General features: G+C 37.3%; 1 protein-coding gene across 1 annotated transcript; it reads right to left on the bottom strand.

Moving 5' to 3' along the window:
- LOC306842867 (calretinin-like) lies at positions 1 to 9,173 on the bottom strand. Its single transcript, XM_079374018.1, has 11 exons — positions 8,995 to 9,173; positions 6,312 to 6,388; positions 4,441 to 4,530; positions 4,136 to 4,216; positions 3,422 to 3,478; positions 2,958 to 3,035; positions 2,471 to 2,526; positions 2,341 to 2,380; positions 2,206 to 2,259; positions 717 to 788; positions 1 to 626 (listed from the first exon to the last, which is right to left on the bottom strand). Exons 1-11 carry the CDS (start codon positions 9,086 to 9,088, stop codon positions 510 to 512), a joined length of 816 nt encoding a protein of 271 aa, XP_079230144.1. The 5' UTR covers positions 9,089 to 9,173; the 3' UTR covers positions 1 to 509.
- Positions 9,174 to 15,858: the final 6,685 nt, after the last annotated feature.

The following is a 15,858-nucleotide window of genomic DNA, read 5'->3' as shown; positions in this document are numbered from 1 at the left end:
TATATCACATAACTTTTATTAATGCTCTTAGTTACATCCTTAAACAGTATCAGCCAAAAAACACCACAAACCCAAACATAATTGGGCAGGAATGAAATGAAATGAGGTCAAAAACAAACCGAAGAGGAAACCAAACGGAAGGGAAGAAACCAGAAGAATTTGAAGCCAAGTACTCCAAATAAATATATCACATATCTAACCATATTATACCATTAGTCTGCTACTCTTTCAGAAAGATTCTTCTTTGAATATATAGTTTAGAAATTGAGCAGAAGGCATCATAGTAGCTGCAGTTTGTAGGCAAAGGAAAGCAGTGGTGATGGGGGTGTGGGAAAGGGAAAGGGAAGGAAAGAAGGGGAGAGGAGAGAATTTGTGCTTTTCTGTGCACACTCATTCAGAACTCATTTCGGGAGAGGAACAGGAGGGGAACGGGGTGCCCGGCACATGCACACGGTTACAGTATTCAGGCAGCTGGAACAGAGCTGAGATGGAGGTCAGGATGCCTCGATTCACAGCATGGGCTCCCGGCAAAGGACAATCTCCAGCTCTGTGCGGTACAGTTTTCCCCCGTCTGACAGTGCCATGATGCTTTGCTTATAACCATTCAGGCTCTTAGAGTCCACTTCCTGAGGTTAAACACAATCACAATTTGAGGGATTGCTTTCCTTATCTGTCACTGTCCAATGCTAGAATTATTCGGAGCCTTCTCATCTCACCTTATTGTTCTTCTCATAGAGGTCCTTCAGGAGAGCATCCAGCTCCTGCTCGTCAATATAGCCATTTCCATCCTTGAAGGCAGAAAACAACACCCATATAATTCTGTTTGTTACAGTTCTGAATGTTCTTCTGTGGAACAAATAAGGAGGATACTGTTTTCTCTTTTCTAGGCTTTAAAGTCCTCTGGAGGCATATCATACATAATTAAATTTAACTGGCAACTGCGCAACCAAATCATTCAGTCCAATTTGTGAATGAATCATTCAGTGAATCATTTTGTGAACTGGATCAACTCATTCATTCCATTCACATAAACTCAAGATCTTGTTAAAATGTCAGGTTTTGTGTCCCATTTAGAAGAAGATAAGTCACGTGAACCAGAGTTATTAGTTAATTAAAACTAAAAACATTAATTGAAAAAATGAAAATGAATAAATTATTAAGTAAATGTAATAAAAATAAGACAACATTTGAAAAAAATAATAATAATAATTAAATTACTGTTATACATACTTTGATGTAGTTGTCAAGGTAACATTTTTCATTTAGTTTAACTTGATGTATTAAAATAACTAAAGCTGCAATAAAAATGAACAAAACTATATAGTATAGTATCTTTACAAACAGAACCTCATTATTTTGTAACAATAATTGTTAAATGTTTATTGACTGACTGAAACCCTGTCAGAAATGTTTTTTCAAAGGCCTGTCTATTTGAATTTTGTCGTCTTGTCCTGTCTTGTTTTATGACTATGAGCCATATTAGTGCTCAGATGGCTTGGCAAATGTCTCGCTCTCTATTTTTCATTACATCAATAAGGCATTATGACTTCTGAAGAAAGAAACGCATAACAAAATGACAACTAAACTAATCATAACTCTGACATAAAATGACATGTTAACATTGCATACACATTGTGTTCATGTGGACTACATTTCATATTTGAATGTTGCAAGCCTCTAGTTTAGTTGAGTGGGTGCTGTTGTCTAATGGGCTCTATTTGCTCACAGACATTGCGTTTAATTTAAGACTATTTTATTATATAGAACAAGGTTTAGGTTATCTTGCCTTCCTAAAGGGCATACACCTGGTCTGTGTAAGTTAACTGGAGAAGGACTAATTATGAACTTGTGGTAGCTGTGCGTTAAATAGCAATTTTCATCTTGCAGCAATTTTCACTGGGATTTCTGTAATTACTAGTGATTGGCACTTAAACTGTTGTAAATGCGCTTCTGATTTTGCATTTTAAATCATTTTCCAAATGATGATACCACCAAGCTGGAAGATGTGGGCAGAAAAACAGATGCAGGTGCTTCTGCTCATTTACCTGCACAGGTGAACAGGGATGCTGTTTTGCATTCAGAAAGCGCTCACGAAGGAGGGGAGGATCAGATTTCCAGTAACATTGCGGCAGTGCATACAAATCTATACAATACCCTAAAGCCCTGCAAAAGATGTTACGCTGTTCTTGCTGGATTATACATTACCTTATCATAGAATGCAAAGATGGCGTTGAACTGCTCAGCAGTCAGCCTGACACCCTGTTGGGCAATTAAAACATTTCAGTGTCAAATATATTTAACCTCAATAAACTCACAAAGGCTAAAAACATGTGGTCTTACCTGAAACTTCAACAAGAAATTCTCCTGAACCGGCAGAAGCCTTAAAATAAATAATAAAAAAAAATGGTTGTGATTCATATAAAGCGATTTGAAACATTTATTTTTTAAATATTGTCAGAACATTTCTAACCTTGCCATTTCAGACAGACCCAGTTTCCCATCGCCATTCAGATCAAACATCTTGAGCTAGAAAGTGAGACAACGCCTCAGTTTAAATGTTCACACATAAGAAATGCTGCATCAGATGAATATTTCCTATTGCTGAACATCATATCTTTACTTAATTTGTTCTTCACAATGGGTAGAGGACAACCAACGTTCTCAATTGTCCAGCTGGCTTGCCTTAGAATAATTCAAGTTTGTCCCTGGCCTTAAGGAGTGGACATATGTTAGCACAGCTGGAGTGCAGACACAACCCGTGGGGTCAGTGCAAGCATGGTGGCAAACGACTCAAGGATTTTAAGATGAAAAAATGCTTTAAAGTTGTATATTTGTGTTAAAAATTAAATGACAGTTATTATGTAAAAGCTTTTTGTCATTAAAAATAAATGACATTAATAAAGATAAGGCACAAGGTGGTATAAGACATTTAATGTACCACAAAGACAACGACTTACTGTTGTTTGTGTGTATTCCTGCAATTTTTGGTCGTCATAGTGTCTGTTTGCCTTTTTAAGCAGGTCAGAGAGGAAACCCTGTAGAAAGTAAAAAATCACAAGAATATAATGTTTTTATATACATTTAAACTATTTAAATTTAAATATATATGTTTATTCCATTAAACAAAACAAAAAATCTAATTTCTATAATTATCTTACAAACTCTCTGCTAAGCATTTAAGAAGAACATTATTTGTTAGTGACATCTGCTTTACTTTCTTTGAGGTCACTGTCTCCTCAGTGAGCATTGCTTCATTTGCTTTATTTACAAATGTAGTGATTTGTATACTCTCTTCGATTGCCAGCCACCAAATCCAGAGAGATTTGCATAGTTTCCATCTGCCTCATCACATTAGCGGCTTTCAAAACTCTTTTCAGGATTGTTGCGAAGGCCACAGCAGGGAAAGTAATAGAACATTTACCTTAAGTTCATTAGCCTCAATGAAGCCACTGCGGTCTGTGTCATATTTCCGCCAGGCCTACAGATACAGACAAACATACAAAGATATTGTAACTGTATAATCAGTACAGCGTACGACTATACGTGCAATATCTCTCAGGTTGGACAAATGAGAAGAATAGGAGTGTGGAGGTGAAGAAATAATTGGCAAATTATTCTTCCATTAATTACACTGGCTTTTTCATTATACCCTCTGTATTTTCTATTCAAAGCAGCTGTGCATTGTGAGAACAAGGAGCAAGAAATGCCATTTAATGAATGTTTTAATCTAGCAGCTGGCCTTGTTTCCATCACAGGCTCTTATCAAAGATAGATGCCTTCCTTTACAGGTCTACAGAGAATTACAGCAGCACATCTATAATACATGAGTCTGAATTTAGAAGTTTGTACTTACTCATTCTAGCCCTTTAAAAGGCTTGCCTACCACACTGGATGATTAAAAAGCTTCCCTTTCTCTTTAGCTCCACTCTCTTCAACTTGACATAATGCATCATTGAGGCAGTCAATTTCTGATGATCCGACTCTCCGAAATGTTGTATTTGGCTATGCATATTAGATTGTAATGAACGAGTGTAGGGAGGATATTTGTATTGCGCCCCAGGAGGAGTTTTGTGTTATAAATATATATCCAAATGATCACGGATCTATAAAGTAAAAAAGTTGCTTTAACACTTACAGTCATGAATTCAGTGCTGGATCCCACAAACTGTCTGAAGCACAGGAGGAAGTTCTCTTCTGTGGGCAAAATCTGAGCCAGCTGTTGGAAAGTGTACATAAGTGGATTACATACAGCATACACACATACAGCAAAAAGAATTTAAAACCTTGTTTTATTCTATTTGAGAGCATGGCGTTTTCTATCAATAAGTTACAGGTTTGATTAAAGTGATGAGTGGGTTTAGAGATTTCCTCTTCTTGGGGTCTATCTGATAACTTGTCAACGGCAGAGCCGGTGACATGTTAAGTGATGTGTTCATTTACCTCAGACATCTCAATTCTCCCGTCTTTGTTCTTGTCGAATTTCTGCATGAACTCTGTCATCTTCTCTTTAAAGGCTACATTTGATGGGTCCTGTGTGAAGAAAGCACAACAAGATGAATCTTCTTCTCATTCTTTGCTTATTGGAAAAGCTTTATTCAGTTTGTGCTTCTCAGATTAGGAAAAAGCTATCACTTTATAAGTGATGTACATTGTGCATTGCCTTGTGCCATATTCATTGCCACTTGTGTGGCAGATAATAGCATTACTAACTTTATGAGACCATTTGTGAGGCTCCCTCCGTTTTATTGCTGAACATACAGGGATGGAGATAAAATCTCCTTTCCTATCTTTCCTGTAAGCCATCTGCCTAGTCATCTGGGGTTTCTATAACTTTGATTTGCACATGGTTCACTCTAAAAAAGATAGGACCCAAAGTATTGTTTTAATATGAAGAAATTTTCAATAATTGACAGTATTGACAGTTGTTTTCCTCATATTTTGAATTATGCATTACATTGTGTTGTGTATTCCAATGTAAATATAACGGAAGATGTCTGGGTGGTACCTTTTCCATTTTTAATTACAGTGTTAGAATTAGTGATATTAGATCAATATTTGTTAAAAACAAGTTCTTCCAATTAGGTAGACCCGCCCTAAATCACGCCATTGGTTGAGCCAGCGCAAAATACTCAACAGCTTTGATTTCCATCAATATCTTAAAGTGATAGTTCACCCAAAAATGTGAATTCTGTTATCATTTACTCACCTCATCCTCATCCAAACCTGTGTGACTTTAGAAGATATTCTGAAGAATGTTTCAATTGCCCACACTGTAAAAAATGACTGTGAATTTCACTGTAAAGACTGTAAAAATGCTACAGTAAAAACTTGTTAAATGGTTAACGGTAAGTTCCCCTACTATATGCGATGAAAAACTGTATTTGCCATAACATGTAATTTTACGGTAGTATACAGTTTTTGAAAGTGGAAAAAGAACATATAATTTACAGTGAATAACCATAAATTGACATTCCCAGAATTCCCTGTGTTACAATTCAAATGTTATGTTTTATTTTTGTTGTTGAAATAACTGTTTCTTCTTAGTTTTTTCTTATCAGTTTTGCACATTAGGGTTGTATGTTACACCTAATGTTGTTAAATTAATGTTTATTGCATTATGTCAGTTTCATGTGCGTTACCATGATGGCGTTTAATGTTTGTGTGAATGACACTGTGTCTTTTCTATATGTTAATATTTGAAAGCTGCTTGTGATAGGCTTTGGTTCATCATGTGACTTTCTCATCACCACCTGCTATTGGTGTTTATCAGTGTATTACAAAGGTTCAAAACAGATTTCAGTACTTCAATAGGTTGGTATATTAACATTATATCAGTTAATGAAATGACAGTATTTAACTGTAAATTTAAGTTAAAACCATAAAACCTAAAATGTTGCTACCATGTTTTTTACAGTAAAATTCTGGCAACCACAGCTGCCGTTATTTTACCGCATATTTTACGGCAATTTTTTTTTTTACAGTGTATACAATGAAAGTCAAAGGGGTCCAAAACAACAACAAAGGCATTTTTAAAAATATCTTCTTTGGTGTTCAACAGAATAAAATGTTGTCAATGAAATGAGGGGAAGTACATGATGACAGAATTTTCTTTTTTTGGGGTGAAATATCCCTTTAAGCTTCTTTGATGATGTACTTTGAGTTGCTAAGAGTGACAATCTCACAATCTATCTTTCAGTTTGAGCAGAGTGAAGTTTACTCGATGCTTTGAGTATTCTGCAGTATAGTTTGTAAGATACAGTGCTTCCTTTACGGGAAGTATTTCTGTTAAATCTGCTTGTCTGTATACTCACCACACCAGCCCCTCTCCGCGCACTCTCCAGCTGACTGAAGAAGTTTTCAAGCTCCTTACCCTCAATGTAGCCATTTCCTGCAATATAAGGAAATATGGTTCAGTACTTACTGAGATGTTTTAATCTATAATGATGTTTGTCATTAAATGACTAGATAACTACTGTCTCTCAATTCAAATACTAAGTAATGAGATTGCCTAGATGTCTGCTTTGAAGCTGATTAACTCTAGATTGGTTTGTTGGCTGGCACCCAAATCCAAGTAACAGTTCTTAATTAAAAACTTTTGATGGCTAGTCTCCCAGTTAAGCTTTGAAGGCTCTCTCTTTTCCATTTTTCCTCTAATTGGAGGCCTTGCAGTATGAGCCTTTTAAAGCCATTTATTTGAAAAGACGAAAAGGAGATTCTTCTAGATGCTACTGCTGAAATTTTAAATCGCCTCCACAAATAAATGTAATATTGCCATCTGGGGTAATTTCCCATGCCACGAAATTGTCCCTTCATGCAAAGGAAATTTCATAAATTATGTGAAATACCATCACTGCATGGCTGGGAAAATACTGTATGTAAGAAAACAGGCAGTCTTAAAAGTGTGTTTGCAATCGATCTGACGATTGCGTTGAGAGAATGAACACTATACATTGATTGTTGCCGGAGATCTATACAGTACAATTATTCTCCTGAGTACAATACATAATAATTATGGTTTACAGAGGCATTAATCCTGCTGAGCATGCTGGAAATGACTATGTTACCATCTGGTGTCGATATGATTGCTCTGACATTTTGAGAGATAATATGAACATTCATTCTTCCTACAATGAATTCAATTTTTCCATACGCTTTGAGCTCCTGATCTTTGGAAATGTCATTGTGTACAGATTGTCGATTCCAAGGTGCTTATAGGCAATGGCCTATGCATTAGTTAGGCTACATATTGACAAATCTTTTTTTTTTTCTACCATACTGAATTCTATGCCTGTTGGCTCTGCCTATGCTGTTATCGTCATTTTTCTACATATCTATGTTTGCAGGATGGTCAGCCATCTTGGAAATAGAACTGATATGTTGGAGAAGCCATTTTGGACTATGACACAACAAAATGTGTCACTCAAAGAAGTTGCAGTAAGCTTTGAATGTATAACTCCATATTTATCATAATAAAATCTTTCATTTTTATCACCTCACATGCATGAGTGATAAAGCATCTTTAATGGAAAGTAATTCCAGATGCTCCTCAGATATCTTCTAGAAGATATTCTGTAGTGACATGGACTGAGATCTCAATAAACACAATTCAGGTCAATTTCTTAAAAACTATTTTGTGGCAGTTATTAATTGGTACTTTTTAACTAAACATATCATAATTATTTCCTCATAAGCTTGACAGACTGCGCATCTTCGACTTTCTAATGGAATATTTATCAGTAGTTTTCGCCTTTTAAGATTCGTTTCAAGAAACTGATTTGAAAGTTTTTCGTGATATAGGGCTACTTGTGATAGAAGAAGCCTACTCAATAAACCCATAAATGATGACTGTGTTGTTTGTTTTATAAATGTAGCCTACCGACGTGTTTTTTAAAGGTACTTTGTTTCCTCAGAGGTTTTTTTATTTTTCCCTTTGCTGTAAGTTTATAGCTGAGATATTCTAGGTTAAATATGCTATTTTTTTCTTTAAACGAACAGGAACCAAGTTGCTAATATCGATAACATCTGCCCTACAGATACGATTATGTTCATAATACATAAATAATTAGTCAATGAGATATTTTCAGCTATTGCAGGATGCAAGACAACAGCTAACTCTCCAGGAATAATATCCGATGGGCTTTCTGTAAGTGATCTTCAGGAGATGTCCTGGGTGATGAGGACCTTGACACACGCCCATCTTCCCAACAGAGATCCCCAGGATGCGTAAAAACACATGGGAATAGACGGTGTGGGATTAAGTGGACTTTCTCGAACCGCGCGCATGATGAACAAAAATGATGACGACGACATGGGAAGTTCAATAAATTTTGAAATAGCCTCGGTCTGAGACATTTTTTCTATTTTTCCGCGATAGTACTTGAGTAAAAGTAATTTCACCAATGGGACACTATGGAGCTGGAGTTCCTGGACGCGCGATACGGTTATTCACTATCTAAAACATTTTAAGCCATATTGTACGATAATTGCTTATAAGATAGAATGGTGAGCAAAGTCTGCTCTTGATTTGTGCCAAGAAGGGTAATAAAATGCTGAATGAATAAATTACGTGATAGTATATGATTTATAGCTTCATATATATTAACACACACACACACACACACACACACATAAAGTGTATTTCTATAGCCTATACTAGGCTATACTATTTTTCCATTCTCAGGTAGGAAAATCAGTTATCATATCAGTTATCAGTTCCTCACAATATTATGCCTACAATCTAATGTATTATTACAGCTTTAGCGCTTGCTGTAGATCATAAATGCTAGATTGTTGTTTTGAACTTTTTTGATCTATTTTGTTTTATTTCGCACGTAATATCCGTCAAATTCTTTAGTCCCTTAGCCCCACAAGTGTTTTCTTTGAAAACTGTTAGCGTAACTGTTTGCTATTTAAATGATAACATTTAATTTATGACTTAAATGAGCTCTTCCTCAGAATCATAATCCGTGGAATAAACGGCGCATCTGTACTCACCGTCTGCATCAAAATGTTTCCAGATATCCAGGAATTGGGATGCGGTCAGCTCTGCCAAGTGAAGGTAGGGAGGCTGCTGTCCTTTGTTTGCCATGTTTTTCTGTATCTGTCCTACTGTCCACAAGAAAATCCCGGGCGAACTTTTACTCAGTCAGAGTCAAATTCGCACTGTAAATCCCCCAGTGCTTTGCAGGGGGTTTTAAATGCGCTGAGTGCTTGCAATCCTTTGGCGCTCATGCGGGTGGCGCAGTAGTTCCAGCATCACGCGCGCACGTGCTGGGAAAGCTGCTGGAGCTGCTCAGCTCTAAGATGCTTCCACAGAAACGTAGATGGACCACAATCACTGTATGCAAGGTATTCAACGCTGTGTATGAGGCGCCACGTAGGATTTAAATCAAACTTCGCTTATCAATACATACATAAAACACGTGCATATACACCTATAAATTACTCGCATATACTATTGGATGTTCAATATATATATATATATATATATATATATATATGAAATACACGTGCACACTAATATGAAATCCATACCAATACATATTATGTTAGTAATTAATGCATAAATGTGAATAACTTGCGTATACGCATCGAGTTTACATTTACATTTATGCATTTAGCAGACGCTTTTATCCAAAGCGACTTACATTGAATTCAAGTTACAGTTTTTACATTTTATCAGCTCTTGCTTTCCCTGGGAATCGAACCCATGACGTTGACGTTGCTAGCGCCATGCTCTACTATTTGAGCTACAGGAAAGCCCTTTATATGTATGTGCAAGTGTTTATAGGTGTATATGCATGGATAAAGTTTATATGTATATGCGAGTATGTATAGGTGTGTCTGCATGCAGCGAGTTTATATGTATGTGCGTGTGTTGTTGTGGGTGTATATGCATGGATCGTGTTTATATGTATTAGTGAGTGTCTACAGGTGTATGCATGTGTCAAGCTTATATGTATACGCAAGTTATTCACAAGTGTATATGCATTCATTAACATAATATGTATTGTAAAGATGACGTAGGCTATAAGAAGATTGCCAAGACCCTGAAACTGAGCTGCAGCATGGTGGCCAAGACCATACAGCGGTTTAACAGGACAGGTTCCACTCAGAACAGGCCTCGCCATAGTCGACCAAAGAAGTTGAGTGCTCGTGCTCAGCATCATATCCAGAGGTTGTGTTTGGGAAATAGACGTATGAGTGCTGCCAGCATTACTGCAGTGGTTGAAGGGGTGGGGGGTCAGCCTGTCAGTGCTCAGACCATATGCCGCACACTGCATTAAATTGGTCTGCATGGCTGTCGTCCCAGAAGGAAGCCTCTTCTAAAGATGATGCACAAGAAAGCCCGCAAACAGTTTGCTGAAGACAAGCAGACTAAGGACATGGATTAATGGAACCATGTCCTGTGCTCTGATGAGACCAAGATAAACTTATTTGGTTCAGATGGTGTCAAGCGTGTGTGGCGGCAACCAGGTGAGGAGTACAAAGACAAGTGTGTCTTGCCTACTGTCAGGCATGGTGGTGGGACTGTCATGGCCTGGGGCTGCATGAGTGCTGCCGGCACTGTGGAGCTACAGTTCCTTGAGGGAACCATGAATACCAACATGTACTGTGACATACTGAAGCAGAGCATGATCCCCTCCCTTCGGAGACTGGGCCGCAGGGCAGTATTTCAACATGATAACGACCACTGCCTTGCTAAAGAAGCTGAGGGTAAAGGTGATGGACTGGCCAAGCATGTCTCCAGACCTAAACCCTTTTGAGCATCTGTGGGGCATCCTCAAACGGAAGGTGGAGGAGCGCAAGGTCTCTAACACCCACCAGCTCTGTGATGTCATCATGGAGGAGTGGAAAATGACTCCAGTGGCAACCTGTGAAGCTCTGGTGAACTCTATGCCCAAGAGGGTTAAGGCAGTGCTGGAAAATAATGGTGGCCACACAAAATATTGACACTTTGGGCCCAATTTGGACATTTTCACTTAGGGGTGTACTCACTTTTGTGGCCAGCGGTTTAGACATTAATGGCTGTGTGTTGAGTTATTTTGAGGGGACAGCAAATTTACACTGTTATACAAGCTGTACACTCACTACTTTACATTGTAGCAAAGTGTCATTTCTTCAGTGTTGTCACATGAAAAGATATAATAAAATATTTACAAAAATGTGAGGGGTGTACTCACTTCTGTGAGATACTGTATATAATGTGTATGTGTGTGCGCGCATGCGTGTGTGTGCATATTTTGCAATGAACATAAAATATATTATTTCTATAGATACAAACAACAAATTTTAAATTAATAGTTTTCGATTTCTCCATTTTAATTTGATTAATGTAATTCGAAATGCTTCATGGGACTGTATTTTTTCTTTCCCTTGTGAAAGCAGTCTTGTACCTTTGCCTTTTTGTCTGATTTTCATTTATTTTTTGCTTCAAATAAAAGTTTGTAATGTTACGATTCTCCTCGTTGCTGCTTCGCTTGGTTCTTATTCACTTTATATTCATTGAGTGTTGTTGCAGCTTCAGTGTAGTTTTCCATTGTGTTCTGTGTTGATTCAGGCTAAATGATGCCAAAGTCATGTAGTGTCTTTATCATGTAGTGTCTTTACTTATTATGTCTCTTGGTATTAATATTAAAATCTTTTGGTATTTTGAATATTTTCCTTCACTTGCAGAAATCAAGCTTTGTGTGTCACCAAGCAACACACAGACTGAAAGCCGGTCTGAAGCTGCATATTCTTCATTCTGTAATTCCTCCACTCCAGCTCCCTGTTGACGTATGAGAGAAACCCCTCTACGATCAAACCTGACTCCCAACTCCCATATTCTGGTCAGTAGAGTGATGAAAACTGTAAAACATTCTAACATGACCCATTTCTAACATGTGTGCTTGGCAGTATAATATGAGCTAGTACATTGCTGTTGTAGGCTATGTGTTAATGGAAATGCAGTTACATAATTTCTGCACCATTGAACATTCAAATATGTCAGAAGAACTATTATTTTTCTTCATCAACATATTCAAATCTGTCACATTGTTTGTGAATATAGTTTTTGTCCTCTTAGAGGTGCTTGCAATCACAGAGAGTGATAAAAGACATCTGTCCCTGCGGAGCCCGCAGCATCATAGGCTAATTATCCCACCGCAGTCATGCATGCATATTGCTGCCTGCTCCATAGGAACCGGGAACGGAGCATTGGGAAAAGTAATGCTCACTTACCGCAGGGATCCCAAGAACTCAGCAATAATTACTGCGCCCTTGCTGCCAAATATGTGGTGAGCACCCAGCCCATGCGACACGCCAACAGCTTTAATGCCAATTACAATTGTTTGACAGAAATGGCTCAACTAGGGCTAGATTAATTAAAACTCCACACACATAATCACATTTCGCATGTCCCATAGAGAGCCAGTGGCTTATGAGGACCGTCTTCACAGTCAGGGCATCGGAACACTAATCTTGATTATTTGAATAAACAGACGCTTAAGTTAATTCCGTATTGAGTCAGGTCAAAGGTGATGACTGATATGTATGACTGAGAGTTTCCTGACCTTGTCCAACAAAACTAGTAGACTTAGTAAGAGCTTTACAGTGCAAATCTGGATCAACAAACAGATGGTGTTTGCAACTTGCATTTATTGACTATAGAATATGCTCTTAAAATGTGTTTAGCTGTTTGCAAAGAAAAATAATGCTTAGAAGAGAATTATTTTCCAGTTAAATGGATTATAACTGATTTTAAATGGCAAAAGAAAACATAATTTTAATTAAAATGCAAGGAAGTAGAATTTAAATGAATTGAACTGTAATTTTTAAATAGGAAAGCAATGTTTATCAAGACAAACTTTGAATATTGGCTCATCAAAGACTTCCGAAAGTTTTGGCAAAAATGAAACGCTTTGCAGTTTTATGGATGGATGGATAGATAGATACTACCCTTATCAAAAGCAGAAGAGCTTTAACTCACTTTCAAGGTTGCTGTGCTTCAGACATACTATCGTTTCTCCCCTGTGAATGCTTAGTTGTTTATGTGAAGTGAAATATGAGACTCTACTTCCACAAAGGGCAATGTCTCACGCTGGATTGTCATTCCCTGTAGTTCATTTGAGGGGGAGACAAATGTGATTTCTGTTGTGTATTGAATAACTTTATATGTCTAACCTTAGGCTGGAGCTCCAGGTTATAAGGGGAGATTAATTTGGTCTGTATTCACTGAATGTTAAAATGTTTTAGAGATGATAGAAAACTGTTAAATAGAAGTTCACCAAAAAATGAAAATGAAAATTTAAATGGTCAGACTTTATTTTAAAGTCCAATTCTCAGCATTAACTACGACTTTTGCCTCAATAAACTCCCAGTTTGCTGCTTATTAATAGTAAGGTTGTTGTTAAGTTTAGGTAGTCGGTAGTTTTAGGGATGTAGAATATGGTCATGCAGAATATGTGCTTTATAAGCACTAATAAACATCTAATATGTTAATAATAGGAATGCTAATAAGCAACTAGTGAGAATTGGTCCCTATACTAAAGTGCTACCATTTAAATAAATAAATAAATGACTGACAAGTTTTTATTGAAACGGTGGTAAGTAAACATACACAATTTTCATTTTTGGGTATACTAACCCTTTAAAGGTTTAGTTCACCCAAAAATGAAAATTCTGTCATTAATTACTCACCCTCATGTCATTCCAAACCCGTAAGACCTCCGTTCATCTTCGGAACACAAATTAAAATATTTTTGATGCATCCCGTGAGCTCTCTGACCCTCCCATATACAGCAATGTAATTAACACGATCAAGATCCAGAAACGTAGCAAGGAGATTGGTAAAATGGTCCATGTGACATCACGGGTTCAACCGTATTTTTATGAAGCTACGAGATTACTTTTTGTGCGCAAAGAATATAAAAACAACGAATTTATTCAGCCTAGTGGTTAGTGCGCCTACATATAGCGCTCACGGCGACCCGAGTTCGATTCCATCTCTAGGTCCTTTGCCGATCCTGCCCCGCTCTCTCCACCCAATACTTTCCTGTCTGCACTCCACTGTCCTATCTAATAATAAAAGGTATAAAAGACAAAAAAAAAACTATTTGTCTCCTCTGCGCCACCCTTGCGCCATTTTGGAGAGTATCCACTGAACGTTAACAACATATGCTGTTCTGTGTCGCTGCGTCACGCGGATGCATTTTCTACATTGTTTACGCTTTGATCTGAATGAAAACAATGTATCCGCATGGCACAGCTGGCACAGAACAGCATACGTTGTTTACGTATATGATACTCTCCAAAATGGCGCCAGGCTGACGCATAGGAGACGAATTGTTGAATGAAGTGGTTTTTTTTTCTTTGCGCACAAAAGTATTCTCGTAGCTTCGTAAAATTACAGTTGAACCCCTAATGTCGCATTGGATTATTTTACCGATGTCTGATGTACCGATTACATTGCTGTCTATGGGAGGGTCAGAGAGCTCTCAGAATTCATCAAAAATATCTTAATTTGTGTTCCGAAGATGAACAGAGGTTTTACGGGTTTGGAACAACATGAGGGTGAGTAATTAATGACAGAATTTTCATTTTTGGGTGAACTATCCCTTTAATATAAAAGACTTGGTAACACTTTATTTTAAGGTGTCCTTGTTACACGTGTTACATGTACTTACTATTATAATAACAATAAATTATGCATAATTACATGCAATTAATCCTAAACCAAACCCTAATCCTAATCCATGTAGTTAATTACTCAGCACGTAAATGTATAATTACATTGTAACAAGGACACCTTAAAATAAAGTGTAACCCAAGAGTTCTATTGAAGTCATATCAGGTTTATCAGTCTTAAGAGTGTTCACAGTCAAAATCCAACTCATAAGAAGAAAAATCTTAAATACAAACATTTATGAAAACAAAAAAGTAGACAGAACCATTTCAATACTGCTTGCAAACTCATCTTGTTTAGAGCTTGTCTGAGTTTGAGGAGTTTGTAGCGATTGGAGAGGTTATTAATCTATGCCTGTGCTCTGTCTAGACAGCGCTGCCACGAGGCAGAGTGTTTCGGTGTGATCCTGAGGAATAAACATTTCCATTTCTCATTGACGAGAGGAAGCACGTAAATCACAAGCTGCCATCAGAGAAGTCTGATCCAGCAAAATTTACATTCCTGCTGAATGTTTGGAACCGAGATTTTGTACAGGCTGCATTTATTACGTGTTCCAGGTGGCATTTTGCCGTATATAGGTACAAACTCCAAGGTCAAGGGCCTAACATCTGCATGAATTAGATTAAAATACTTATCTGGAGTCCTTTTACTGCTGAGAAATGAAACTGAAAATTAAAACATAAGCTAATATGAGAGCAACACATTTTATCACGCCGGTTGTGTACACAAAATCATAGTCAGAAGCTGTTGTCCTTTCATCAGACAACCTTTATAGAAGGACAGGGGATATAATATGATCTACAGGGCAAAAACGTCAATCAATATGCTGTGAAAGTGACAGTGAACTAATATGATCATTGAGGAATAGTCGCTCAATACCATCTGCTTGCCTTGTCACACAGTTCTTGGCTGTACTCCAGTGATCTGTGCTGACGGGTGAGTTTAGGAGTGTGGAAAGTCTTTATTCAGCAGAGATGTCTCAGTCCGTTCCTCTATATCTCCAATTCCACCTTTACTGTGTGACTGATCAAATTCCCCCAAATACAGTGGGGTCCAAAAGTCTGAGACCACTAGTAAAACAAATGCTTCTATTTTGTATGTTTAGTACATTTAAATCTACTTTACATTTAATACCTAATACATACAAGTTTTATTTGAATGAATGAATAATTTGAAATGAATGAATACTTTAA

This window comes from Barbus barbus (genome assembly GCF_936440315.1).
Source record: "Barbus barbus genome assembly, chromosome: 23".
Taxonomy (NCBI): Eukaryota; Metazoa; Chordata; class Actinopteri; order Cypriniformes; family Cyprinidae; genus Barbus; species Barbus barbus.
Note: the sequence above shows the minus strand (reverse complement) of the source record. Positions and strands in the feature narration are given on the sequence as shown.

Excerpts from the sequence above, each read along its gene's own strand:
- LOC306842867 (XM_079374018.1), bottom strand. The coding sequence starts at position 9,088 with ATGGCAAACAAAGGACAGCAGCCTCCCTACCTTCACTTGGCAGAGCTG. Across the intron at positions 3,036-3,421 it reads TTGAGGCTAATGAACTTAAG|GGTTTCCTCTCTGACCTGCT; the intron begins GTAAATGTTCTA and ends TACTTTCTACAG. Across the intron at positions 627-716 it reads TCTATGAGAAGAACAATAAG|GAAGTGGACTCTAAGAGCCT; the intron begins GTGAGATGAGAA and ends GTTTAACCTCAG.